At 36.6% G+C, this 25,936-nt stretch overlaps 7 protein-coding genes and 1 non-coding gene across 10 annotated transcripts; 5 read left to right on the top strand and 3 right to left on the bottom strand.

Moving 5' to 3' along the window:
* The first annotated feature begins 1,506 nt into the window (after window positions 1-1,506).
* LOC106308068 (OTU domain-containing protein 6B) lies at window positions 1,507-3,241 on the top strand. 2 transcript variants are annotated; one of them, XM_013745187.1, is made up of 3 exons: window positions 1,507-1,618; window positions 1,967-2,064; window positions 2,171-3,241. In XM_013745187.1, the coding sequence occupies exons 2-3, from the start codon at window positions 1,976-1,978 to the stop codon at window positions 3,039-3,041; spliced, it is 960 nt and encodes a 319-aa protein (XP_013600641.1). In that variant the 5' UTR covers window positions 1,507-1,618; window positions 1,967-1,975; the 3' UTR covers window positions 3,042-3,241. The 2 variants fall into 2 exon arrangements, with proteins under 2 accessions (XP_013600641.1, XP_013600642.1); XM_013745188.1 differs by having other exon boundaries at window positions 1,589-1,618; window positions 1,947-2,064.
* Window positions 3,242-4,213: 972 nt separating this feature from the next.
* Window positions 4,214-4,701, top strand: LOC106309739 (monothiol glutaredoxin-S6). Its single transcript, XM_013746849.1, has one exon. The coding sequence runs from the start codon at window positions 4,289-4,291 to the stop codon at window positions 4,595-4,597; it is 309 nt and encodes a 102-aa protein (XP_013602303.1). The 5' UTR covers window positions 4,214-4,288; the 3' UTR covers window positions 4,598-4,701.
* Window positions 4,702-4,813: 112 nt separating this feature from the next.
* LOC106309740 lies at window positions 4,814-5,595 on the bottom strand. Its single transcript, XM_013746850.1, has 2 exons — window positions 5,425-5,595; window positions 4,814-5,112 (listed from the first exon to the last, which is right to left on the bottom strand). The coding sequence occupies exons 1-2, from the start codon at window positions 5,472-5,474 to the stop codon at window positions 4,920-4,922; spliced, it is 243 nt and encodes an 80-aa protein (XP_013602304.1). The 5' UTR covers window positions 5,475-5,595; the 3' UTR covers window positions 4,814-4,919.
* TRNAR-ACG lies at window positions 5,563-5,635 on the bottom strand. The gene has a single exon. It is a non-coding gene; the product is annotated as a tRNA-Arg (tRNA).
* Window positions 5,636-5,739: 104 nt separating this feature from the next.
* LOC106308155 (peptide chain release factor APG3, chloroplastic) lies at window positions 5,740-8,595 on the top strand. The gene is made up of 15 exons (XM_013745289.1): window positions 5,740-5,938; window positions 6,020-6,076; window positions 6,155-6,235; window positions 6,315-6,372; window positions 6,447-6,550; window positions 6,697-6,748; window positions 6,843-6,892; window positions 7,127-7,192; window positions 7,307-7,471; window positions 7,587-7,659; window positions 7,748-7,880; window positions 7,961-8,018; window positions 8,102-8,149; window positions 8,233-8,316; window positions 8,413-8,595. The coding sequence occupies exons 1-15, from the start codon at window positions 5,771-5,773 to the stop codon at window positions 8,476-8,478; spliced, it is 1,263 nt and encodes a 420-aa protein (XP_013600743.1). The 5' UTR covers window positions 5,740-5,770; the 3' UTR covers window positions 8,479-8,595.
* A 10-nt stretch (window positions 8,596-8,605) lies between these two features.
* On the bottom strand, window positions 8,606-9,866 carry LOC106308156 (NF-kappa-B-activating protein-like). The gene has a single exon (XM_013745291.1). It carries the CDS (start codon window positions 9,835-9,837, stop codon window positions 8,755-8,757), a length of 1,083 nt encoding a protein of 360 aa, XP_013600745.1. The 5' UTR covers window positions 9,838-9,866; the 3' UTR covers window positions 8,606-8,754.
* Window positions 9,867-17,257: 7,391 nt separating this feature from the next.
* On the top strand, window positions 17,258-23,657 carry LOC106311826. Of its 2 annotated transcripts, none has more exons than XM_013749127.1 (13): window positions 17,258-17,385; window positions 17,696-17,827; window positions 18,276-18,348; window positions 18,437-18,567; window positions 18,655-19,014; window positions 19,103-20,088; window positions 20,176-21,661; window positions 21,746-21,912; window positions 22,002-22,162; window positions 22,245-22,408; window positions 22,527-23,070; window positions 23,148-23,269; window positions 23,356-23,657. In XM_013749127.1, exons 2-11 carry the CDS (start codon window positions 17,729-17,731, stop codon window positions 22,722-22,724), a joined length of 3,825 nt encoding a protein of 1,274 aa, XP_013604581.1. In that variant the 5' UTR covers window positions 17,258-17,385; window positions 17,696-17,728; the 3' UTR covers window positions 22,725-23,070; window positions 23,148-23,269; window positions 23,356-23,657. The 2 variants fall into 2 exon arrangements, with proteins under 2 accessions (XP_013604581.1, XP_013604580.1); XM_013749126.1 differs by having other exon boundaries at window positions 17,487-17,827.
* Window positions 23,658-23,926: 269 nt separating this feature from the next.
* On the top strand, window positions 23,927-25,294 carry LOC106307692 (60S ribosomal protein L7a-2-like). Its single transcript, XM_013744713.1, has 5 exons — window positions 23,927-23,998; window positions 24,135-24,176; window positions 24,245-24,745; window positions 24,846-24,938; window positions 25,025-25,294. The coding sequence occupies exons 1-5, from the start codon at window positions 23,996-23,998 to the stop codon at window positions 25,154-25,156; spliced, it is 771 nt and encodes a 256-aa protein (XP_013600167.1). The 5' UTR covers window positions 23,927-23,995; the 3' UTR covers window positions 25,157-25,294.
* The last annotated feature ends 642 nt before the right edge of the window (window positions 25,295-25,936 follow it).

Raw genomic sequence — 25,936 nt, 5'->3', positions numbered from 1 at the left:
CGACAAAATCTATCACAGTAATAGTTGCTAGATATAGATACATGAATTTTGTAATATGATTAATTAATTGGCGCTTCATAACTAAAATAACTAATAAAGGGTAAATGTTCTTAAAGTTTCATAATACATTATGTTTCAGAGTGGTTGCATTATAGTAGTTTAAAATTCAGAAGTGTACGCGACGAGAAAAGAGATTTGCTGGTGACTATTGCGTCATCTTTGACATGGAAAAAATCTGAGATAAGAAGTTTATCTATATCTGACCCTACTCCACAAATATATTTTTATTTATAAAAAGGTGGCCATTGTATACTATGTGTGCGTATACAGGAATAAAAATGTGTCAATGTATATGTAAACTGATTCCATCTTATATGTAATGTGCGTGTGTAAATGAAGATACTAGTATCCATGTGTCGCCTACTTGATTTGTTTCAACTGTAACTCATAATATCTCAAGATTCTTTCTTTTTTTTTCTACGAATATTGCAATCTATAATACCATTAAATTATTGTAACAAAATTGGTTGACATTTATAAAATGAAAAAGAAGAGAAGAGCATTTGGACACGACTGATGAAAGTCCAGTGTAGCTAGATACCGGTCTGAATCTAGGTTTATAATATGCTGACAATGTAATGCTGATAATTAATACATCAAAACATGTGTTTCTGAACCAAAATAAAAACTTTTTTTCTCTTGCTAAAGATGTAAAAATCAGTTCTGAAAATGAAAGTTTGATACAACTGACTTGTATCTAGTCTGCTTGAAACCAAAAAAAAAAACTAATTATTAGAGTTGTGCTGCATCATATATCCTCCATTATAAACATTGACAATGGTTAACCATAATTGAAAACTGCAGTATAAAACTTGAGCCCTAATCATATGATCCCAACTAGACCTTCTTTCGTCACTCAATCTGATTGTCCCACCGGTCATCAAACGTGTAAATCATTACCAGTGCATACTTCTTCTATTCAAGGTTTATATAACTTGCAAGTATATATTAGATACAATTCATGATATTTACGCAGGAATGAAAAATATTAAAAAAACTAGATAACATAGTTGAAAGAAACTACTACATAACATATTGGGCGGACTTGGCTTTGCCATGAGTTTTATGGCTAATAATATGCTTATAGGAAAAAGAAATACAGTTTAAGACATTAGACACTGTCCACTTGGCCATACAAGAACCCATTTTTATGCATATAAATGAAAGCATATTACATAATGAACCTTTTTTATATTTAATAAATTAATAAATCTTGTAAATAAATATTTTCACACATATAATAAAAGATAAATCTTTCCCCACTAGGAATATATTCTTTGAATTATTTTCCCCTATATACATATATAGATAGCGTTGACAGAATAATTTTAGCTTCCCTCTACTTGTTAAAATCGAATCCAACTTCTGAGTTTTGGTTGGTCTAGCTGGGCCTGAAGACCCATAAATTAAATCTGCATGGATTTGAAACTTAACTAAACAGCCCACATACGTTTTCCCGTTTCTCCTTTATTTTATTCAGTTTTTTTTTTCTGTTTATATTTTTCGGGTCGCGTAAAACCCTAAATCAAAAACTTGGATTCTTCTCCTTCGATCAAAGGTACGAACTTTGGGTCCTTGTGTCACAATATTCTACTCGAAACGAATTTAATTCAAGTAGGGCTATTAATTGATTTCAAAGTCTTGTTATTTGGGAATATTGAATTGTGCAATGGGTTTTGATCTTGTTTATTGCTTCGAGAATCTCTACATTCATTAGGTTTTTTGGATTTAGCTCTTTAAGTGTTATTATTGTATAAATTTAAGAAGAAAACAAACTGATAGTACTAGATTGAGCTCATTGTTTTTTTTTCTTGTATGGTTAACTGCTATTGTCTTACAGCTATACTTGCGCTTAGAACTTTTATTAGACTTTGACACCGTTTTAGCTTCTACATTGTAATTTCAGGATTCTTAAATGGCAGACACTAATGCATCTGAAGAAACCACCATTGATGCTTCTAAGGAGCAATATGAAACAGTCGATGAGATGCTTGCTAGACACAGGTAACACCACCATTGTTCTTTTCTCTTATTATGGAATTGAAGTTTCAGTATTGTCCCCCTATGGAGATGTAGCAACGGTTTTTTTTTAACCTTAAATTGATTATAGGCAAGAGATAAAACAACTACAGAACAAGGAGACGGAGCTGAAAAAGGCTGCTGCAAAAGGAAGCAAAGCTGAGCAGAAAGCTAAGAAGAAGCAAGTCGAAGAAGACATCTCCAAACTCTCCACCAAGCTTAAGGAGAAACAGCTGAAAGAGCTCGCCTCGCAAGGCTTCAGCAGCAGCGGCAGCAACATCTCCAAGGACGAAACGAACGAGAAGAAAGGAGATATAGAGACTCTAGTGAGAGCCATCGCTGGAGTCTCAGTCACCGTTCAGCAAGAACACTCGAAGCCGAGCAAGAGCGTGAAGAGACGCGAGAAACGAGCCAAAGAAGAAGCTGATAGAGAGCAGAGAATCAAAGAGGAGCAGAGCAACGTGACAAGCGATCGCATGGTGGAGAACCAAAAGCTCGAGAAGAAGCTTAAACCCTTGGGGCTAACCGTCAGCGAGATCAAACCAGACGGGCATTGCCTTTACAGAGCGGTGGAAAACCAGCTCGCCAGTCTCTCGGGCGGTGCGTCTCCTTACACGTACCAGAACCTTAGAGAAATGGCTGCTGCTTACATGAGAGAGTACAAAACCGACTTCATCCCGTTTTTCTTATCGGAAACCGAGTCTGCGGAGGAGCGGTTTGAGAAGTACTGCAGAGAAGTGGAGTCAACAGCTGCTTGGGGAGGTCAGTTGGAGCTAGGAGCGTTGACGCATTGTTTGAGGAAACACATAATGGTGTTTTCTGGATCGTTTCCGGATGTTGAAATGGGCAAAGAGTATAAATCCGGGAACGGCTCGAGCCTCAAGTTGTCGTATCACAGGCATGCTTTTGGGCTCGGTGAACATTATAACTCTGTTGTGGTCGTCAACAACATCACCGCATGATGATGGGACTTTCTCTCAAGCACTCAAGACAATCTATACTTTTGTTTGTATCACAAGTTTTCAAGATTTACTGAAATTCTATTGGCTTTCAAACTGTAACTTCAATTTTTTTTTCATTACAGAACACATGAATGTAGCTGTAGCTGTTCTAATGTATGACCTTTGGAAAATTCTGGAGCTAATTCGTTTTTGGGGTTCTAGAGATGGGGTAAGAGAACAACATCGTGTAAACAAGTTGTTACATCAGAATCTTTGGGATGTTATGATATAGAATCTATGCTATGCTCTTATCATCATCATCAACCATAACTCCATAAGTATTCTAAATCAATCAATCAATCATGGTGAAAATAAACGACACATGGCCTTATCACGAATCTGCCTAAGATTCCTCATTTCTGTACATTTCCAAATCTAGTGTCAGAGACTCAGAATCATGCTTTCCTGTAAAATCTACTGCCAAATATTTAATTTCTCAACACAATGGACGGGTGATTCTCTATCCTCGCAAGTCAAATGCAACAACAGAGAAGAGACTCGAGTCTTAAGACAAACTCTCTCTCACACTCAAAAAGTTTGTGAAAGAAACTTGAAAAAAATGGTTGTGAAGTTAGTGTAAAAGCTAAAAGCAAAGATCTTGGGTCTGATCACACACACACACTTTCACTCTAGACTCCAGGTCACACAAGCAGAAAAAGCATAGCAAAGACAATCTTTATTTTTTCACCTTTCTTGCTTTCCGTTTCTTTTGAGCCGAACCTGAAACTTGTGAGGAATCTATTGTTTGCTTGAAAAGATAAGCATCGAAATGGATAAACCATCATCCAATCTCCACCTCAGTGGATGCATCAAAAGCAAAAAAGGTATTGCAACAAAAAAAAAAAAGCAACATAAGAGCATACATAATCACACTGTTGCGTAGCTCCTTGGAACCGTGGATCACTACTAAACCATATGGTAAGGGATATTTCCGTATTTAGTAAAAAAAAAGAAGAGATTCTCATGAACTGTGTATGCCACTTGGTTCTGATATTTGAAAACGAAAGAATCTAATAAGTTACATGCAGTTTTTAGTGAACGCCAAAGGGCACACAAGACTGCATAAGGAACAAAAGAAGTAAAGTAGTGAGTGACATAACGCAATCTTACCCTCCCTATAAATAGGCTAACTTTGTATATCAAACAACCACAGAGTTCCTCTCTCACACTAAGTCCAACATTCCTCATACTATATAGTACACGTCCAAATGGAAAGCATAAGAAGTTTAGTTGCAGACAAACCAGTGGTGGTTTTCAGCAAAAGCTCCTGCTGCATGAGCCACTCAATCCAAACACTGATCTCGGGATTTGGTGCAAAGATGACAGTGTACGAGCTCGATCAGCTGTCTAACGGGAAGGAGATCGAGAAGGCGTTGGTACAGATGGGGTGTAAGCCGAGTGTACCAGCGGTGTTCATAGGGGAACAGTTAATCGGCGGGGCTAACCAGGTGATGACTCTCCAAGTCAAGAACCAACTGGCCGCATTGCTAAGAAGAGCCGGAGCCATATGGGTGTAAAGTCCAAAAAATACAAACTAGTGAATAGAATAAGTGATGAGAAGAATCTATACTTTTTTTTTTGCCTCTTTTTTTTCTACAATGCACGGTTATGTTTTAATCAAGTGCAGCTCAGTACTAGTCAGACAACCCTGATGCTAATAGCAAGAACTTGTATTCTCAATAACCAATACATTATATCAATCTTATGTAAGCTGGAAAAACGTATCAGCAATGTTTATTAATAAGATTTGCATTTTTTCATTAATCTTTAAGGATTGTTTGACAAAATGAAAGGGGCTTTTAATCAACAGCCAAGGAAACAGACACTCACTCACTTTCTTCACTTAGAGATGAAATCATTTAAGACGCCATTAGCATGGTCAAGCTTAGAGTGTCTTCGCCAGTTCTCGACTGCTGTAGACACTGTAGCTTTAGCCTCGCGAATCTCTTGAGCCGTGAACTTGTGTTCTATGATTCCCAGTGGGCTAGGTTGCAGAACATTGATCACTGTTTCAGCTTCTTTCTCAAGCTGCCTGTTTTAAAAAAAAAAAAAAACAAAGGCTTAGCATTTCAACATAAACACACAAAACGACGGTGTTCTATGGTACAATCTCATGGTGTGCTTATGCTTAACCCGTTTCAATTAAGCCATCAAAAGAACGGCTTTCCGCCGATATGCAAAGCATTAGTCAAGCTTAGAGTACTAATCGAAGCGAAAAAAACATTAGCTTTGGAAGAAATTGAATATCCATATCCGTCGAGATAAAATCAATTACCGGAAGATAAAAGGCGCAAGGGAAGAGTAAAGCAATTTAGATCAATGAAAAGGAGAGAGATGAACGAACCTTAAGAGCCCCGAGAAGGGTAAAGCTCTGGCGATTTTGTAAATAGACATCGTCGCCGGAACAAGATGAAATTGAGGAGCTGCTGCTGCTTGACGTTTTACAAAAACAAAAGAAACAGATATAGAAAAACAAAATGTACGACTACACTGGGGATCGAACCCAGAATCTCTGGTTTCGTAGACCAGCGCCTTATCCATTGGGCCATGAAGTCTTTGATGTTCGATACAGTAAATCAAAACTAATTATATTAGTGCTTACCTCAACTTTCATGCTACATCTGAACTCTCTCTAAAGGCTTTCTTCCTTATCCAACAAAATCACGCGCCACTCCACCTCTCTAAACGAGATGAATAGCTCGATGACGACGACGACGAGTCCAGTGGCTCGAGCCTTAGTGCAACTCCACTCTTATTTACCGTTAAATTTACGTTCAAGGCAGCCACCGGCAGGATTATGTTTAGCCTTGTGGCCTCCTTCGCCATCTCGCAGGACTCCACGGCTCGTCTGTATGGCCGTAAGTGATCGTAACCCCCCCAATGTTCCATTACTTTGAAGAATTCAGGAAATTTTTTAATATATATGTGGGAAATGACAGGAACCTTACCTGGTTACGAAAATGGAGTCTGTTGAGAAGACATGGAAGGAGTTATCTGTAATGTCACTTACACTTGTTGCTTTAATGGGCTTTTGTTTTCTTGTATACTCAAGAGTTTTGAATTAATTTTGGTAGGTAAAACTAGCTGACCCAGATGTTGTTTCTAATCCTTCTGAATACCAAAAGCTTGCACAGTCCATGTCCGAGCTTGACGAGGTATTCCCATTACTTATTTGCTGCAAAGTTTTGAATCTTTTTCTTTTATATTTGACTTCAGCTCTTTGGATTGTCCTAGGTTGTATCTGTATTCAGGAGATTCAAGGACTGTGAGAAGCAGTTACAAGAATCCAAAGGTTCCTTCAATTCACTCTCGTTAGCTTCATTTTTGTTCCTTTGGAGTTGGTTTTGATTGGTTTTGTTGCTTCAGTGTTGGCGAAAGAGGCTGGAGATGATGAAGATATGGCTGAGATGATAGGAAGTGAAATTAACTCCCTCTCTAAAGAAATCGAGGAGCTTGGAAAACAACTTAAGGTTTGCATACGACCCTTTTATTCCTCCATCATGTAATAATCTTGGACTTGGTTCCATAGTTATTACGGAGTTTAATTATTTGAAGATGCCCTTTGTTCCACTTGATTTGGATCCTCAATTTGTAACATTGTGTTTATTTCTGTCAGTTGTTACTTCTTCCCACCAATCCTCTTGATGCCAGAAACATATTGCTCGAAGGTAAACTGACCAACTGTAATGATAACAAGTAGAAACGTTTGTCCTATATATCTACAACTTGTGGACGACTCTAAAGTTTTTGTTCCTTCTACAGTCAGAGCAGGAACTGGTGGAGATGAAGCTGCTATTTGGACTGGTGACCTTGTAGGTACATGCTTCCCTTTATTTCTTCTGCTCCTCTACTCTATCTGATACCCATGGTCTTCTGACCTCCACCGCTTGGAGTTTCCTAAATTAAAACGCAATTCAACATTATGCTATAGTCCTGTTTCGTAAAGTGTGATTGATCCTATATTTCATGGCCAAGCAAATGTGGTAACTGAAAGCTTCATATCTTACAGTGAATCAATCTTCTATGCATTATTCTTTTACTTGTAGGTGCGGATGTATCAGAGGTACAGCGAGCGCAGCTCTTGGAAGTTTTCTCTTGTTTCATGCTCTGAGGTAAGACGCTCTATTTTCTGGCATTTTAAAGAATGTTGAAAGACCATTGCAGCAAAGCATAGCAACTTAGAGACATGTGGTGATAGCTTCTAATATCTTCCTAACTTTTATAAGGCTGAACATGGAGGTTACAAGACGTGTGTGATGGAGATTAAAGGAAACCGTGTCTATAGCAAGCTCAAGTACGAATCTGGTGTTCATCGAGTCCAGCGTGTTCCTCAAACAGAGACACAGGGCCGTGTTCACACTTCTACAGCAACTGTTGCCATCATGCCAGAGGTAAGCTACATTTCACACATTGCCTATCTTTTTTCTTTTTTTCCCGATGTTATGAAAACTTAGTGACCAGTTGGAAACTGTCATCTTTGCTTTCTTCTCTCTGTTGTTATTATAGGCTGATGAAGTGGAAGTTGTGATTGACCCGAAGGACATTGAACTTACAACTGCAAGATCTGGTGGTGCTGGAGGTCAGGCTAAAATATAAAGAAATTCACTACATGTTTCTCTCACAATTTCACTTTGCTAATATAACTGAAGAGTGGTGTTGGTGTGCAGGGCAAAATGTGAACAAGGTGGAGACGGCTATAGATCTAGTCCATAAACCATCGGGTATACGCATTTTCTGTACGGAAGAAAGGACTCAGCTACGAAACAAGGCTCGTGCTTTCCAGCTTCTGCGAGCAAAGCTGTAAGCAACCAATTATTAGTTTCCTCTTCTTCATCTTCAGTCTTTCTTGTTGATACGCTGAGATACTTCCGTATATATAGGTATGAAATCAAATTAAGGGAACAACAAGAGAAGATAAGGGATCAAAGGAAATCTCAGGTAATGCTATTCTTTTAACCTTTTTGATTCAAGCTCATGGAATGAGAATATTCATCTTTTTATGTTGATTCTTGGAAAAACAGGTTGGGACTGGAGCTCGTTCAGAAAAGATAAGAACATATAATTATAAGGTAATACACGGATTTGATTATTCAAAGCTTAAATTTGAAAAGAGGATGGTTTGTGTAATGCTTATGATGTCTGAAAATTACAGGATAGTAGAGTGACAGATCATAGGCTAAAGATGAACTTTCCGCTTACATCATTTCTTGAAGGTGGCTTAGAGGATGCAGTGCAGGTAAAACCCACCCCCTGCCTTGAATCTATTTTGTGTGCGTTGTTATTATTTAGTTATGCGAGTCATGAAGAATGTTGTTCCGTTGTTATTTTGCAGGCTTGTGCTGCTTTGGAACAAAAGGAACTCATGGAAGAACTGTCCGAGTCTGTAGCTGCTTCTTGATTAAAGCCTCTATTTTTTTTTAAACGCATAAACATGAACCTCGTTATCTATAAGTCATATAAAACACAATCCTAAAACATAATTTATGAAGCTCAAGCAAATTGCGCAGAAACAGTAACAAAGTCTGAATCTTTCATCTTTAAGCACAAACGCAATAATGTGATGGACATAGTAAACTAAACGCAATATACTATGAAACTCCTCAGCAAACAAACGATAAGGAACAGACTACAAAAACGAAGGCATAAGATAAGTAGCAGAATGAAGCAAAGTAAATCAATCATCAGCTCCATCAGTCTTCCCAGCACCAAAAGGATCATGATTCGGACCCAACTCTTCTCCCATATGGCGCTGCACAAGCCTGGACAAATCAGACATCACCTTAGCCTCGCGCTTAGCCTTCTCCTCATAGTTAAACATGGCCAACGCCCGTTTATCTTCAGCACTGTAAACCTGGTTCTCCTTCCTGATACGGATAGCATTCATCCTTTGATGCCTACTCCCACTCATGACATACCCAAGATCCTCAAACCTCTGAATCTCATCAGCGTTAAGACCCACTTCTCCTCTACGTGGGATACGTTTCCCTTGCTGAACGTACTGTGCTATAGCGTCTCCTTCACCAGGTCGTAAAGCACCACCGTAACTGATGTGTCCTTCAGCTTTAGGTAACGGCATTGGTCCCACCTCAGCTTCTTCTTCCTCTTCGGGAGCTGAAGCTTTCTTCTTCGATTCAATAATCATCTTCATCTCCTCTTCGTCAAGCGCAGGCTCCTTCACAGCTTCTCCTAGTTTCCCATTCGAATCAGTGTTCTTGCTCTTTGATTTGCTGCGTTCTTCCCCACAAGACGAAGAAGCACTAATCTCAGATTCATCATCACTGTATCTCCTCTTCCTCCTATGCCCTCTCCTCTTCTTCTTCTTCCTCCTCCTCCTATCTTCCTCATCCGAATCATCACTCTCACTCTCTTCAGATTCGCTATCGCTATATCGCCTACGCTTACTCCTAGAGTTCTTACTCTTTCTCTTCTTCCTAGATCTATCAGATTCAGATTCCGACTTACCAGACTCAGATTCACCTTTCAGTTTCTGATCATCAACATCCTTCTCCGGAACCTCGTCGGCGTTCTCATCGGACTCCACCTCGTAGGGATCTCTAGGCGGACTCGGTGTGTTCTCCCAAATGCAGTACTTACCAGATTTCCTCATCTTGAGGCGTTTAAGCCTCCTATACTCCTCGTGGCTTAGCCCCTTCAACTCTTCGTCGGATTCTGAACCGGATCTCCTCCTTCTACGAAGGTCTCGATCTAGGTATCCTTGATCTCTCCCGAACCTCTTTGGAAGCGAGTTCATCGTCATTCTCGATCCCTAATACTCAATCCACACGACGACCTAAGAGGCTCTCCAACCGCTAGCTATTTTCACCTATATATGCGGTGCTCTATTCCAGATTGCTATTTTTCCCTTAAGGTCGAATCTCCAAAATAACACCTTTTTAAGTTTATATCACAAAAATAGCACTCAAAAACTAAAACGACCAAAATAACACCTTTCTAAGTTTATCCTTTGAAAATTTTAATTTTTTTTATTTTTCAAAATTTGAAATCTTATCCCCAAAACCTCATTTCTCAACTCTAAACCCTAAACCCTAAACCGTAAACTATAAACCCTAAACCCTAAACTCTAAACCCTAAACTCTAAATCCTAAACCCCACCCTTTAACTCTAAACCCTAAGTTTGTGACTTTTGATAAAACATTAAGTGTTATTTTTGTGACTTTTGACCTTGAGTGCTAGTTTGGAAACATAACTTGATTTAGTGCTATTTTTGTCTTTTTATCTATTATAAAATCATATTTTTTTTTCAAAATAATCTTTTAACTTTCAAATTTTTATATTTATAATCAAAATAATTATATTTATAGAAAAATATAGCTTTTGTAGGAATATAATAATATTTTTTATTTACATAATAGTCTTTTAATAAAACTTTAGTTTAAAAAAATTCATAAATTTCTAAAAATATTTTAAAAGTTAAAAATAAATAGGGTTAGTTATCAATTTTTATAAACAAAATGTATCTTTTGTAAAATTAAAATAGAATCTTTTGAGAATATTCTTTTATAGAGATAAAAATAGAAAAATACGTTAGAAAGCTCATCTCTATTTTAGAGGTAAAAATATGAGAATATATCGGAGATGGTGGTGACTATAAAATCTCTATTTATTTATAGCGGACTGATAAAACGACAAGGCATATCCGTTCTCTAAGCAATGAAGAACTTGAAAAAATCTTACAAGATCCCCAATTTGGATAACCAGTTTAGTGTGAAAAATATAAGTATACATACTCAGGAATTTGATCCAGTAGCGCCTAAAGCCCATCAATGGCCCACTAATCCAGTAATTCGTCATCTAATTCCAGTAGCACGTGTTTGTAAGTCAAGTTGGTGAACAATAAAAAGATGTGTACGTACGTGTTCGATTGCGTGAGCGCACGCATTCAACGTGTCTGATCCTTAAGGTGGAAATAGGCATTGGACTTATTATCCGGATTCGATCCGAGATTCGCTCCGGATCCGTTCTAAAAATAGAATATTCGGGGTGCCTGGATTCGAATCCGGATAGTAAAATCTTGGATCCGTCCAAACCAAATCCGGATTCAGATATATTAATTTTTAGGTCTGGATATCCGGATCCGGATCCGTATTTTTAAAACACATTAAATTTTTAATTTTTACTAATATTTATATTTGATATATTAATATTTATACATGAATTAATTTTATAATAGATAAATTCACTAGGTTAACCATTTTTAAGTTTTTGTCGCAAAAATAACTATCAATGGAGAAAATGACCAAAATAAGTTTTATTAAAAGGTAAAAATGTGTTTTTACCCTAGGGTTAACTAATTTAGACTTAGGATTTAGAGTTAAGTGATGGAGTTTTGGAGATAGGGTTTCAAATTTAAAAAGATAAAAAATAAATATTAAAATTTTAAAAATAAAAAGAGGCTATTTTGGTCATTTTATTTCTTAAGGGCTATTTTTGAGACAAAAACTTAAAAATGACTATTTAAAAAAATTATCTTTTATAATATTATATTTTAGTTTTTACAATATTATAGATATATAAATATATTTATAAATATTTAATTTATGTATTATATTAAAAAAATAGTATTTAAAAAAATATATTTTTACTTATTTTTACGGATCCGGATCCAGATATCTACGGGTAATATAATATCGAGACGGATATCCGAAATCCAGCTCTGGATTTTGACTTTGATTGGTAACATATGTATAGTTGATTTAGTTTGAGTTAGATGTACTAATCAGAAATGGTACCAATCATAATTTAGTTATAAAATTTTGAGTTTGTGTTTGCATTACAGTGTGGTAAAGTTGAGTTATATTTTTGAGTTATCTCCTTTACAAAATCAACAAATCAAACGTAAAATCAACTTCAAAGAAAATAGCATGTATTAGAGCTTGAGTTAAGTTGAGTGATAGGTGTCCACGTTTGTTGTTTTTAAAAAAAAAAAAAAAAATTATTAACTTTTGAAACATGACAAGTGTCCAACATTTACTTTTGGTTAATTAATAGTTATTTTCAATAATTGTATACAACTATTTATTTGTTAATAAGTTTTATTATAAACTTTCTTATTTCTATTTAATTACTTAAACAAAATTCTTTTATAATTTAAATTGTTATTTTGGTAATTAAAATTTACATACATAAATTTATGTTTATATGGGAGTTATTTTTCTTATTATACATGTATATGTTTATGTATAATTAAATAATTATTAATTTAATATTTTGGAATTTTCTATAATCTTTTGCTTATTAAATTGGTAATAACTGTTATTAATTTTTTGTATTTATAAATTTTCTGAATTTTAAATAATATTTACTACAACTTATAAAGTAAGAAAACATAACCAATCAATTATATTATTTAGTAACTATAATTCTTTAAAAATAGATATTGCAACTTATTTTATCATATTCGTAGCTTTTATACATATTCAAAATAATATATATTTTATTAATAATAATTTATTCTAAATTAGTTTAATGTTTTATTTGTCTTTAATAAATACTTCATTATTTATATGTTTATACATTATTTATTTTATTAAAATCTTTACTGCAACTTATACTTCAAAAAAGTTACCAGTCAGCAATTTTAATAAAATAACTAGATTTTGACCCGTCTTTTAAAGGGCGGGTATATTTTTTGTTTTATTTTTTTTTTAGAATTTTTTTTTATATTTGTGTTTTTAATTATATTTGTGTAATATTAATTTAATTTAATATATTTTGTGTAATATATTTTTATATTAAATATGTCAAGTTGCATAACTATACACTCGTGCCATATACATTTCATAAATTATTTTTAAACTTTATTCTTAAAAATTGCAACATATTATATTTTCTTATTAGTTACCTAACATAATTAGTCAACAATATTCGTATCCAAAAAATCTGACTCAGAATCGACTCAAAAACCAAAGTCTTATATTCTATTAAACATAGCCTATATACTCGAACGGTTCTTAAAGTGTTATATCTGAAAACCAATATCAAATCCAACCTGCACCGAAGACCAAACAATTTTTTTGAAAAAATGTGTAAATATTTTTTAATATATTCTATTAAATATATACAGATATATGTAAATGTGTCAATATGGTCTTAACTAAATTTAAGTAAAATCACATTTAATAAATACCTTTTAATCGAATAGCCTATTTAAAATTCGTTAAACAAAATGAGTTTATATGAATATTTATTTCTAATAAAAGTCCACTTAAACCCCGTTAAAACCTATTTTAATATCATGCACTTTGTTAATTGATAAACTTAATGTATGTGTAAAATGTTTAAAATTTAAATTAATTAATGTCTTGTTTAATAAATCATAATTTCTTAGGCTGAGATGTAAGTTATGTTTTTTGTAAAGTGATAATGATTTTTGGAAAAAATGGTGTTAGTTGTATTGTTGCTATAAATATATGTTAAATATGATTACAGCCCTGAAATGCTTTTATATTTTTTTTGATAAAGTTTTTTTTATTAAATGTTTTATATCGATGTAAACAGATTTGAATCATACATGGATGGAACTGAATAGAGTAATATAAAAAATTCGCTTCAAATATTTTAATATAAATTATATTTTTTGTCAACTATATAAATTATATATACAATTATTATTAGGCTTGTGTAAAAATGTCAAAAAGTAAGAAGCAGTTTTAATATTTTTATTTTCGGAATAAACCAATATTTTTCAATAGAAACAATTCAAATTTATTTGATATAATTTATAATTTTGTATTTTTCTTGTGTTTTAATCTATTCTTATTTTTTTACATGGGTAAAAAAAAATTAGATGATAAGAAACCCGTTGTCAATCATATTGTTGCGTCGGTCAGTGAAGAATAAGATTACTTAGCATTAATTATCAAGTATACAGTAGTCGACCAAATATTAGGCATTTATTTCTTCTACACATAGACATTATGTACCGTTGACTATCCGAGAACTTTGGGATCATGACGGAGGTTACAAAATATTTATGTAAACCGGTCAAACTATTAAGGAGTGGTGGTTACTTTCGAAAAAAAAGATCACGTGGTGGTTACTTTCGAAAATTAAAAGGGCATTTTAGTTATCATATAAAAAATATGTATTGCTGAAATAATTGTTGGACTATACTTTTATCAATGGGTCACGCTGCTGGTTTTAATAGAATAGATAATTCTTATTTTTACTGCAAACTTACAACATAAGTAAACAGTTTTTACCATATTATTTTTACTGCAAGTTACATCGAATTACAATACATTCTGCAACTCAACCTTAATACCACATGTCACCAACGAGAGCTATTATATTTCCGGATATCCAGATCCGTCCCAGACCTGGGTGGGAAGCTATCTTTAGTTGACTTGGATAGATATGTACTGTAGTGAGACTCTTTTCGTTGTAAGGACGAAACTACACATTTACCCATCAGTACTGAATTTACCGATGGAAGTACTTCGATCTGCTCTGCCATTTTAGTACATTATCCACACGAGTAGCGGGGGTCCTTTCGTCAACTAATATGTTCTCATGCCTTGAGTCATCCACTTGTTCACAGAACGTGTACTCTCTTTTTTTTTCTTGTATCACTGACGAGGGAAAGATGAGATTGCTTGTAATGACGTGAAGTAAATAGAAATATCAAATTATTGTTTCTAAGCCAAGATTGCTATACGCAACTTTTATGTTTTAAAATCTACGAATACAAAAAAAAAAAAAAAAAAAAAAAAAAATCTACGAATACTCGCAATATTTTACTTGATATGTCTAAATATGCATTGTGATGAATTTAATTCAGCGGGAATAATATGTCGTTTTCTTAGCACGTGACGTTACCAGATCAACAACCCAGGCTCTACCGCAGAGCCGTGCCATCGTTTAAAACGCGTCAAAAATGATATCAGATGCATGTTTTTGTATATAGAAGAAGGTTTGTCTTATCTTTACTATCTTTTTGTTTGTTGGCTTGGCTAGGGCTGGGCGAATAAACCGAACTCGAAAATTCGAACCGAACACGATCAGATAAAAATGAATCCGAACCGATCCGAGCCCGACATAAATACCGAATGGATCTTTTTTTTTGGTATTTTGGGTTATGGATATTATCCGAACCCAGACCCGGACCTAAATGGATATCCGATAGAACCCGAAACATTTAAAATCACAAAAAAAAATTCTACCAATTATGATCTTAATTTTTAATATGTATCCAAAATACTTGAAGATATTATTGAATTTCTAAAACAATTATCTGTTACATGAAGGTTGATGGTGGAATGTGGCGGTTGAAGCCTGAAGTTTTTAGATTTTGGTTTTGTCTTCATTGAATAATGTTTCTCATTTCATGAGAACTTAGTTTTTGTTTTATGATTTCATTTATCTGGTTCTTTTATCACTAACTATGTTTATCTTTGGCTTGATTTTGTATGATCACGTTTGATGTTTTTTCTTATTTTTGAATCGATTTTACTTATGTTTTGACTATTAAAATATGTACAAATCATGTATTTCAAATCCAAAGAACCGATTTCATTTATGTTTTAGTTACAAAATAGGTACAAATCAGGTACTTTTAAACCGAAGAACCGATTGGGATCCGAACCCAAAAATACAGTGGGTTATACCGGTTCTTTGAAGATTTACTAACCCTGGCCCGAATCCGATAGAACCCGAACCGGTCTTGAACCGAATTTTTATATAACCCGAATGGGGTTGATTTTGATAAACCCAAAAAATCAAAACTCGAATGGATAAAACCGAAATCCGATTGGGACCCCGAATGTCGATACCTATATTTGGCCACCGGCTCTCTACGTTTATTTCTTTCATATAACGTTTTTTCTTTCTCTTAATTAGTTACTATATTGTAAAAAAAGGTAGCTATAAGTTATTACGTGTTGGAATTTGGATGCCAATTTTATAAATTAGGACAACATTCGCACACAGTAATAAGTGTACATGCATAGTTATATCTCGCGATGATACTTATACTTGTGTTTCATAATAAACTTCCAGTTATCAATACTTGTTATGTTTTCCATCAAGAAGCTAATAAATTAGTAATTAAACATCTAAATATATGAATAACATGCTCAAATCACAATCGTCTAAGCAGGACCGGCCCTGTGCCATGCTAAGCGAAACATTTGCAACATGCCTCCAAATTTTATGAAAGAAATTACATATAAATAAACCCTAGAAAAAAAAATTTGGCCTCCCAAATTTATAAAAAAAAATTTTACATAGACAAAGTCAGAGCCTACCAAAATCTCCGGACCGCCCTGCGTCTAAGGTGGTGAATGAAAAAATCTAAGTGCATGCAGTGCCGCCTACACTTTTGGGGCCTAAGGCTAATTATTTTTAAAACAAATAGGTTTTTTATATTTTTTTTCTATAAATAATTGAACTGTTAGATACACTAAGCATGTCTATGACAAAAAAAAAACATTATTCAAAAGAGATCAAACTAAAATGCAAGAACAAAATATATAGACAACAAGCTCGTTATAACATGTGTATTTACTCCTTATACTTTATAAACTACTATTATATTTTTATATATATGGGGTCCCAAATATTGTTGAAAAATGGGAGGCCTGACGCGATCGCCTCTTTTTTTACTATAGTCCTCTTCGTTTGGTTACCGCAGGTTTCGGCGTCAGCGGCGGCGGCAGCGTCAATGAGGACAGTTGTTGTTCGTTTCGCAGACGCTGACGCTGCCGCTGCCGCATACTATATCGCGACCGCAGATTTTATCGGCGTCAGCCGCAGGACGCGGCGTCATACGCAGTTTCCTGCGTCAACGAAACGAACAAGAATTGACGCAGAATGTTGACGCTGCCGCTGCCGCCGGTACCTGCGGCAACCAAACGAACAGCCCTTATGGCTAGGTTAGCACAGCTCTGCGCATGAGGCACGAGTTAAGTTACAAATATTATTAACGTCACCACCTATTAATTAATAGTAAGAAAATGAGAAAACGCGAGTTTAAAACACACGCCGGAGCTTTCGCACGCGCGCTCGCGCACATTGAATTTTCAGACCACCACCCAGCACCAGCTAAGTGGGCCGTAAGCAAAGAGATTTATCTTAAGCTCAGAAATAATTAAATAAAATAAAATCAGAGTTAAAATCATATTTTAGTCGTACGACACGTAGAACAAAAAAAATGGAAAGCTGCAATAAATAAATAAAAAACCGCGGCTGCTCAATATCAAAACCCGGGAGATTATTCATTCTACGTTGGGTTGGTTTGCTGAATTGATTTTGTCCAGCTATTAGGAGAGATATCGAAACTCCAAACGTATAATCCCAAAAAATTCTGCTCTGATTCGGTCCCAAATTGTTTTTTTTTTTCTATTCAATTTGTCGAAATTGAACCAAATTTTTTTTAATTTTTTTCAGTTTCTGGGTTTCGATTTTGTCTCTTGTGTCGGCTTTGGGGGTCCTGATCGGGTTTCCAAGTCGATCAAGTGTTAGGGCAAACTCTTTAGGTGTATTTGCTTGGGGCTTTACTGTTTGCTGGATTGGTAGCTAAGAGTTTTGTGTTACGGTCTGGTTTTTACTGCTGTTTTTTTTTAGTAGTTTAATTTGGGGATTGCAATGTTACAAAGGGGCTAGGGTTTTGGTTGGTGTGGAAGAGGAATATGGAGGAGTCTGAGCTTGAAGAAGGAGAGGCTTGCTCTTACAATACTCTTAATGATTTTGGTGGAACCATTGACCCTGACAACGATCTCTCTTACATTGTAACGCCCCTCCACCTTCTCACCGATATGACATTGTGTTAATGTTGCATTGTTGTCTTACCTTAGTGTCTTCGATACTAGATTGTCTCACTTTGGTAGGGATATTATTTACTTGGTTGATATTTTATTTGATATGGTATTGTTTTGAATCTTATGGATACTTTTGTTTGGTAATTTCATTACCATTCAACTGCAACGTTTAAATCAGTTCCGCAGATTGGTCAAGTTGTTAACTAATGATGCCTTGGCTTATCTACCTGCGTGTTTAGTATCTGTTCCATGTAATATTTTACAGATTATGCATCGGTTTTAAAAGGCTATTTTGGTCTGCGTCACCAGTATCGAACACACAAGTTTATTAGCACCTCAGAGTCTTAGAACCCGTTATTTTGGGAAGTAATCAGTGTTTTGATTTTTTGAATGTTACTTTCTCTTGTTTATGTTGAAGGATGACAAGCTTCAAAATATACTTGGACATTTCAAGAAAGACTTCGAGGGCGATTTCTCAGCTGAGAATCTTGGTATGTTACATGCGTGGCAGCAACTGTTCTTCTTCTTCTTCGTTTGGGTCACAAAGTGTGAAACTAGTCCTTTGATATTTTATTACAGGGGCCAAATTTGGTGGCTATGGCTCTTTCTTGCCAACTTACCAACGTTCCCCTCTTTGGTCTCATCCAAAGACACCGGCAAAGCCTCTGAGCTCTGCGGGGACTAGATCTCCCAACATCTTACCAGGCGAGGTATATGTTTCTTTTTTCTCTGTTTTTTTTTGTTTTGTAAATGCTGTAATAATACTTACTCTCTTAACCTTTTTTATTTTCTCTCAGTCCCAGAGTGGTAATGCAGCTTCTTCTACTGTTCCTAAAAAGGCAAAACCTGGGCTTGTGTCCTCTAGAATCCCCAAAAAGTCAATGAAGTCCAAGAAACCCAACTCTAGTTCCAGACAGGAAACTGAAACCAAGAAACCTGGTGTCTTCAGTAAACAAAACTCTCTGAAGCTCCGGATAAAGATGGGATCAGATAATTTATCTACAGATAATAATGCTGCCGCCATAAAAAGTGGCCTCGGACTGGATCTGTCGCCTTCTTTGTCATCAGATAATAATATTAGTCTTTCAGGTAGTGAGGGGATGAATGGGGAACCTCAAGGTTGTTCTCCGTTGGAGTCTCCCACCTGTATTCTTAATGTGAGCTTTTCCTTCTTTTTTTTCTAAATACTGAAGAGGTCTCCTTTGTTTTAAGATACTCATCGTTTTGGTACATTCTTCTATGCAGGCAATGACTTCCATTCCCGTGGATCATTGTCAGTTGCTATCTCCTCTCTCTGATGATCTGATTCAATTCATCGAAAGGGAAACCCCACAAAACGGATATAAGTATATGGCGAAAGGTGTGGAAACTCAAAAAGCTGGGGAGAAACAATCAGTAGAGAAGAAAAGAAAGATGGTGGAGACAAATGTCCGCAGTAAGAAGGGTGTGTTAGATGGAACTGATACCACCGTGAAGGAGCCGACGGAAACAAACACATCATATCCGGAGAACAACGAAAGAGCCAGTAGTACATTATTTGATGCGTCCAAGGAAAGCTACAATGGCAGTGTCAAGGGGGAAATGGTGGGTGACGTGGACAGAAGAACGTGGGATCTAACTCGTCATAAAGATCCAAAGACTAGTTCAGCTGGAAGTGCTCGGGAAGATAAAAAGACTAATGATGATGCTTCAGGACACTCGAGGAAAGTTGGCATACACAAAGGAAGTAAAGCTCCTGATTTAGTCAAAAAGGAAACAAGTACGACAAAGGTGAAAAGTGGTCATAAGAAGAGGTCTGATCGTATAGAACAGGAGCTGCAGTCGTCATCGAAGTTTAAGGAACATAGAAGTTCTAAGATGAATGGTGAAGCTGAGAAGAAGGAAGTGGCAGCCTTGAAACCAAAAAATAGTGGCAAAAAAACTGAGGAAACTTACAAAGACTTCTTTGGAGATATGAAGGACTCTGAAGAAGAAGAAGAGGAACCAAATTGTTCGTTGTCGGAGAAGGGACTTCCTGCCTTGGAAGACATGCCTGAAAAGTCGAGCTTCACATGGGCAGAATCTCAAAACGTTGGTCCTGGACCGGTATTGAGCAAACTTGGTTCGAATCCTGTGATCATACAAGACAATTGGGTTGCTTGTGACAAGTGTGGAAAGTGGCGGCTTCTTCCTTACGGTGTCTTACCAAAAGACCTTCCTAAGAAATGGATGTGCACAATGCTTAATTGGCTGTGAGTTATCTTAACTTCTCTGTTATTGTGTCACATTATTGGCTGGAATGTGTGTTTGATTCTCGTTTTGATAATGTGTGTGTTTAGACCTGATGCAAACTATTGCCATGTACCTGAAGATGAAACAACGAAAGCTCTGTATGCGTTGTATCAGATTCCTGCACCTGACAGCCAAGCTTCAGTGCAGAGTAACCCCAGTGGTCTTAAACCTCAGGGAGATGACAACACGAAAAAGAAGAAAAAGGGTTTAAGAAAGATGGATAATGGGATGGATAGAGAAGTTTCTCGAACTGCGGAAACTAGCAAGAAGACAGTCCTTACATCAGCAAGAAATGGAAACGTGCACAATTCGCAAGGACTTGGTGACCTGGCCGACGATAAACATAAACAGAAAGTGAAAGGAAACCTTTCTGATGAGCCGAGGAGCTTGAAGGTGAATAACAAAAGGAAGGCAGATCAAGGGAGCTCAATGCTGGCCAAGAAAATGAAGATTGAAAGTTTTCTGTTTCCTGATGAATCTGAACACTGCAATGGTGTCCCTGCCGCGTCAGCAGAGAGAAACTCCAAGCCTCGAGTCACCACCTCTAAAGTGCCAAAAGAGGAAGGAGGAGGAGCTTCGGACACGGGAAATAGCAACAGCACAGTGGGCAGTAAAAAGAGGAAACTGAAAGAAAGCCATGGCTCTCGGTTGTATGCTGACGAGGGAAACCATGAGCGAAAGAAAGCTCGAGTTCTTAAAGAAGAAAAGGAGCCAAGTTTCTCTCATGGCAATGTGAAGTCGGAAAAGAGAAACGCAAGTCACTCGAGAAGAGAGCACGGACATGTTGCGGCCACGTCTAGTTCTTCTAAGATTTCAGATTCTCATAAACCGAGAAACAGCTCACACGAAGCTAAATGTTCGCCTGTTGAGTCCGTGACGTCGTCACCTATGAGGATTTCCAGCTTGGGGAAAAGTGTATCCGCGAGAAAGAAGAAAGTAGAATCATCTTATGGTGAAGGTGAAGATGATGGTGGGAGTGATAGATCGCAAACGCGGACAAAGGACAAACATGGATCAAACGAATCTTCTGTGCCTGATGTTTGGGATAATAAAGGATCTTTGAAAGCCAAAGAGCGTCCTGAACCTTCTCTGGATGCCAATTTTGAGAATGGTGGCGAAGGAAAGCAGCCTAGCGATCATCAACGTCATAGCAATGATTCTCTGGCGAAGAAGTCAGGGAAAGGTTTATCTTCTCGGTGCAAAGACAAGAGCATTAATATGTCTTCTGATTCACGGGACGGTCCGAGACTAATCGATAAGAAGATACACCTTGATAGTCCTGACGGTAGAGTAGATACGGTCGCGAGACCAAACATTCCAAAGCCTCATGACGTTGAAAGAATATCAGAAAGGAGTAACAAAGCAGATTTAGCTTCTCCATCACGTCCACCATCCTCTATAAAGGCAACAACCCAAATAAGGAGAAACGAGCCTTCTCCAAGCCCCTTGAGAAAGGAAGTAATATCTGTGCAAGCTGGCCATAATATTTTAAAAGAAGCTAAAGACTTAAAACACACGGCTGATCGTCTCAAGGTTTTTTTTCTCTTCTCATAGTTCAGTTGCGGGTGTCATCTTGTATTGTCTTCTCAGGTCTTGCTCTCGTTGTTCTTGGTGCAGGACTCTTTGTCAAACCTTGAGTTCATTGAGCTCTACTTCCAGGCTTGCATCAAGTTTCTCCATGGCGCTTTTGTCTTGGAAATGAGCAGCAACGAGAGTGCTAGTAGACAAGGAGAGACAATGGCCCAGTCTGTGCATATCTATATTAGCACAGCGAATTTATGCGGGTAATTTAGAGTTGCGAGGAAAAGGAAACATCTCTGTTCATTCTTTTTTTTTTCCCATTAATAAAATATATATTTTTTTTTCATGATAGATTTTGTGCGCAAGAGTATGAGAAGTCTAAAGACACGGGAGCTGCCGCGCTGGCTTACAAGTGCATGGAAGCCGCGTATATGAGAGTGGTCAATTCCTCTTACATCAGTGTTAATAGATATCGACATGAATTGCAGACTTCTTTGCAAATGGTTCCTCCAGGTGAGCAAGATAGTCGCCGGAGATACTCAAATTCCTGGCAATGTTTCACGTTGTAATCTTCTTCTTGTCACTTGACTTTTAGGTGAGTCTCCTTCGTCTTCTGCCTCGGATGTTGATAACGTGAACCATCCAGCAGGAGGAGCAGATAAAGCTGGAAACTCAAGGGGGATCAGCTCTCCTTTAGTTGCTGGGAACCACGTCATCTCTGCGCAAAACCGCTTTAATATATTGCGTCTACTTCAATTTGTGAGTCTTATTAATGCCTCTTGCAAGTTCACTTTTGCCACCAGCTATACTTAGATATATAGAGTTGGTGAAAATGGAAGATGAAGTGATATGATTCGTTACTCTAAACTGTTTCTAGGCTCAGAACGTGAACCTGGGAATGGATGCCTCGAGGAAATCACGCGTGGCATTGGCAGCTTCTGTTGAAAACCTGGAGGAGGCCCAACAACAAGGAGAGGGGATTATATCCATTAAAAGCGCTCTAGATTATAACTTCCAAGACTTGGAGGGGTTGCTACGTTTAGTGAAGCTTGCAATGAAGGCCAATAACCGGTGAAAGAAAAGCTAAAACCAAGACTTGCGACTCCACTGACGGTGAAAAGAATCATCTGTTTGTTTGCCTTGCGATTCCACGTGCGTTTTGAGCATTTGTTTTGGATCCCATAATCATTTGTACAAAAAAAAAAATCCAAGAAGAGTTGTCTGATATGAGGAGGTTTCTGGTAAACGAAGGAAGGAACTTGACTCTTGACTCTTGACTCTTGACTCCTTCAGATTCCAACTAATTATCCAAGAACCATGTATGGAGTACATATACAGAGAGCAGCCAATAGGTAACTTCTGGTACTGGCATCTCGAATTCTCAATCTCAAGACAGAGAAAGCCGTTACCCCCATTATCAGGTCAGTACATCCTTTGCCATTTTGATACATGAGTTACCATATTATATACAGAGCCTAATTTGAATGTTTTCTGGCAGATTGTAAACTGTCCTCGTTCTAAATAAGCCATTTAGGGTATTACAAAGAAAGGAAAGAATAAGATTACAAGAGTTCGGAATAACAGTAGCTTCTCTGTAGTGGTGATAGGCTCTTTAAGTAGGTAAGGATGATTTTATTCGTTTACATTTTCTTAGTTATGTTTACTCAAAAACACAAATCTGATGTTCCTTTGTTTGTTCTTGGCAGTGTTGTCTTCTTCTTTTTTTTGGTGTAGTAGATAAAGAAAGTAAAAGTTACACAAATAGAGTTGCTTTGCCGAAGGAGTTTGTGAGGATAACCGATCGGACATTCGGGTGCAGTTTTGAAACAGACTCCTCTTCTCTCTCTCTCTCTCTCTCTCTCTCTCTCTTTGTAGCTTTGACCAATATGTTCGTTTTTATACGGAAAATTCTCAACTCACTGACTGGTCTATGTATGCCTTCTCTGGTTGGACTGGCCTTGATGTATAAACTGTACATTGTTCATCAAAGATGATAGAAATCTAATTTTTTTTATAAATAAACATATATAAGTGATAATTTTGCTCTACACTGATTATTACATCCAGTCAAAAGAATTTTATGCTGGTAATAATCAAGAGTTATAATACTTTAATTTTCGATTGTGATTGAAAATGAAGAATATTAAATTTTTGCTTAAAACTAAAAAGTAAAATGAAAAAAAAAAGACAATCCACAAAAATTATATGAAAACTATTTTGCAAATTCAAAGATGAAAATAAAGAAGGTACGTGGCCAAAAGTGTAAATATCAAAGAATTCTCTATATATAAAGGATGTGATAAAACTCAAAACCCTAAGTTGAGTCTTCGCCGTCAGTCTGTAGCAATGGTAATGTCCTCTTGCAGCATTTGTTTGGTTTTGTACTTTGTCTTGCGGAATCAATCTAGTTAGATTGCTTCTTATAGGTCCCTTATGTACTGATCCGTGTTGATTATTTAGCTTTCGCTTGTTTTGATATTCGTAGGCACCCAAAAGGGGAGTGAAGGTGGTTACAAAGAAGAAGACGGTAATACTCTCTAATTGCTTAGATAACATCTCATCTACCATTGTGCATAATTATTTTTTATTTATCAGGAGAAGGTTACCAACCCGTTGTTTGAGAGAAGGCCAAAGCAATTTGGTATCGGTGGTGCTCTCCCTCCTAAGAAGGACTTGACTCGTTACATCAAATGGCCCAAGTCCATCCGTCTCCAAAGGCAGAAGCGTATCCTCAAGCAGAGGCTCAAGGTCCCTCCTGCTTTGAACCAGTTCACCAAGACTCTTGACAAGAACCTTGCGACCCAGCTTTTCAAGCTTCTTATGAAGTACAGGCCTGAGGACAAGGCCGCAAAGAAGGATCGTCTTTTGAAAAAGGCCCAAGCCGAGGCTGAGGGAAAGCCTTCTGAATCCAAGAAGCCCATTGTTGTCAAGTACGGGCTCAACCACGTGACTTACCTCATCGAGCAGAACAAGGCGCAGCTTGTCGTCATTGCTCACGATGTTGACCCCATCGAGCTGGTCGTCTGGTTACCTGCTCTTTGCAGAAAGATGGAAGTGCCTTACTGCATTGTTAAAGGCAAATCTCGTCTTGGAACGGTAATATAGGGATTCGCCTCTCAATGCCATTTTCATTTCATTAGAGAACCTTTTTCACTCTTAGCCTTGATTGATGTTCATTTCTCGCATCTACTTGCAGGTTGTTCACCAGAAGACCGCTGCTTGCTTGTGCTTGACCACTGTCAAGAACGAGGACAAGCTCGAGTTCAGCAAAATCCTTGAAGCCATCAAGGTTACTAAAACTCAACTCAACTTCAGTTGTGGAACAGTTTGTACTATACTGTATCTTTAACATGTTCTTTTTTTTTGGGTGAAAAGGCAAACTTCAACGACAAGTACGAGGAGTACAGGAAGAAGTGGGGAGGAGGCATAATGGGATCCAAGTCTCAAGCCAAGACCAAGGCTAAGGAGAGGGTTCTCGCCAAGGAGGCTGCCCAGAGAATGAACTAAGCTGAAACTTAATGATTGACGGTGGTTTTGTTTTGGCGATTTCATGGAATGTTTTTAAACTTTATGCTCTTACTATCAATGTTGCACACTTGAGGATATTATTATTGCAGTTTTGTTATACATTCCGCTTTCTATTTATTTTGCTAGTTATCTTTTTCTTTATGCAACTTAAAACCAGGAACTAAAACCATAAACTTAATATGCTTAGTGTAACTGTGATCTCAGAAATAGGTCCATGATCCCTAGCTTGTAATTCAAAAGTAAGGGTTTATTCATTTCCAGAGGGGTGAGAAGTTTTCTGTAAGTGGAATCGTTTAGGATATAATGGTTGATTGATTGATATTTTGTGGTACCAATGAAAGAATGAATGGGCACCTGATTCACACCCCAGCACAACCTCATCTTCGAAAGTTTTTTGTTCTGTTTGTGTAGTCTAAGTCGCTGAGAGCACCTCCAACAAGGAGTTTTAAAGAGGTTCTAAATTGAGTTTTTTTGAAAAAGAGGAGAGATAATAGAGAGGAGTTCTAATGTTTAGACTTTTTAGAACTCCGTTAAATCTTAATATAACACTTGTAAACAATAGATTGGTTAAACTTTTATTTTACAATTAACTTTTTAATTATCTAATTACAATTTATTATAATATATATTTATGTTTTTTAATATAAGTCGTTTTAGAATTGTATATATAGATTAAAAAATTATTAATTTTTTATATTTATAAACAAAAACATCATTAGTTATTTATCTAACCACAAATCAACCAATAATAAAATAAAA

The sequence above is a fragment of the Brassica oleracea genome, chromosome C8 (assembly GCF_000695525.1).
Source record: "Brassica oleracea var. oleracea cultivar TO1000 chromosome C8, BOL, whole genome shotgun sequence".
Classification (NCBI taxonomy): Eukaryota; Viridiplantae; Streptophyta; class Magnoliopsida; order Brassicales; family Brassicaceae; genus Brassica; species Brassica oleracea.
Note: the sequence above shows the minus strand (reverse complement) of the source record. Positions and strands in the feature narration are given on the sequence as shown.

What these genes read in the sequence shown, in the direction of transcription:
- LOC106308068 (XM_013745187.1), top strand. Translation starts at nt 1,976, where the DNA reads ATGGCAGACACTAATGCATCTGAAGAAACCACCATTGATGCTTCTAAG. An exon ending in GAGATGCTTGCTAGACACAG is followed by an intron (nt 2,065 to 2,170) that starts GTAACACCACCA and finishes AATTGATTATAG; the next exon opens with GCAAGAGATAAAACAACTAC.
- LOC106309739 (XM_013746849.1), top strand. Translation starts at nt 4,289, where the DNA reads ATGGAAAGCATAAGAAGTTTAGTTGCAGACAAACCAGTGGTGGTTTTC.
- LOC106309740 (XM_013746850.1), bottom strand. Translation starts at nt 5,474, where the DNA reads ATGTCTATTTACAAAATCGCCAGAGCTTTACCCTTCTCGGGGCTCTTA. An exon ending in CCCTTCTCGGGGCTCTTAAG is followed by an intron (nt 5,113 to 5,424) that starts GTTCGTTCATCT and finishes TTTTTAAAACAG; the next exon opens with GCAGCTTGAGAAAGAAGCTG.
- LOC106308155 (XM_013745289.1), top strand. Translation starts at nt 5,771, where the DNA reads ATGAATAGCTCGATGACGACGACGACGAGTCCAGTGGCTCGAGCCTTA. An exon ending in CTGTTGCCATCATGCCAGAG is followed by an intron (nt 7,472 to 7,586) that starts GTAAGCTACATT and finishes TTGTTATTATAG; the next exon opens with GCTGATGAAGTGGAAGTTGT. An exon ending in GCTTAGAGGATGCAGTGCAG is followed by an intron (nt 8,317 to 8,412) that starts GTAAAACCCACC and finishes GTTATTTTGCAG; the next exon opens with GCTTGTGCTGCTTTGGAACA.
- LOC106308156 (XM_013745291.1), bottom strand. Translation starts at nt 9,837, where the DNA reads ATGACGATGAACTCGCTTCCAAAGAGGTTCGGGAGAGATCAAGGATAC.
- LOC106311826 (XM_013749127.1), top strand. Translation starts at nt 17,729, where the DNA reads ATGGAGGAGTCTGAGCTTGAAGAAGGAGAGGCTTGCTCTTACAATACT. An exon ending in ACACGGCTGATCGTCTCAAG is followed by an intron (nt 21,662 to 21,745) that starts GTTTTTTTTCTC and finishes TTCTTGGTGCAG; the next exon opens with GACTCTTTGTCAAACCTTGA. An exon ending in TATTGCGTCTACTTCAATTT is followed by an intron (nt 22,409 to 22,526) that starts GTGAGTCTTATT and finishes AACTGTTTCTAG; the next exon opens with GCTCAGAACGTGAACCTGGG.
- LOC106307692 (XM_013744713.1), top strand. An exon ending in TGGTTACAAAGAAGAAGACG is followed by an intron (nt 24,177 to 24,244) that starts GTAATACTCTCT and finishes TTTATTTATCAG; the next exon opens with GAGAAGGTTACCAACCCGTT. An exon ending in GCAAATCTCGTCTTGGAACG is followed by an intron (nt 24,746 to 24,845) that starts GTAATATAGGGA and finishes ATCTACTTGCAG; the next exon opens with GTTGTTCACCAGAAGACCGC.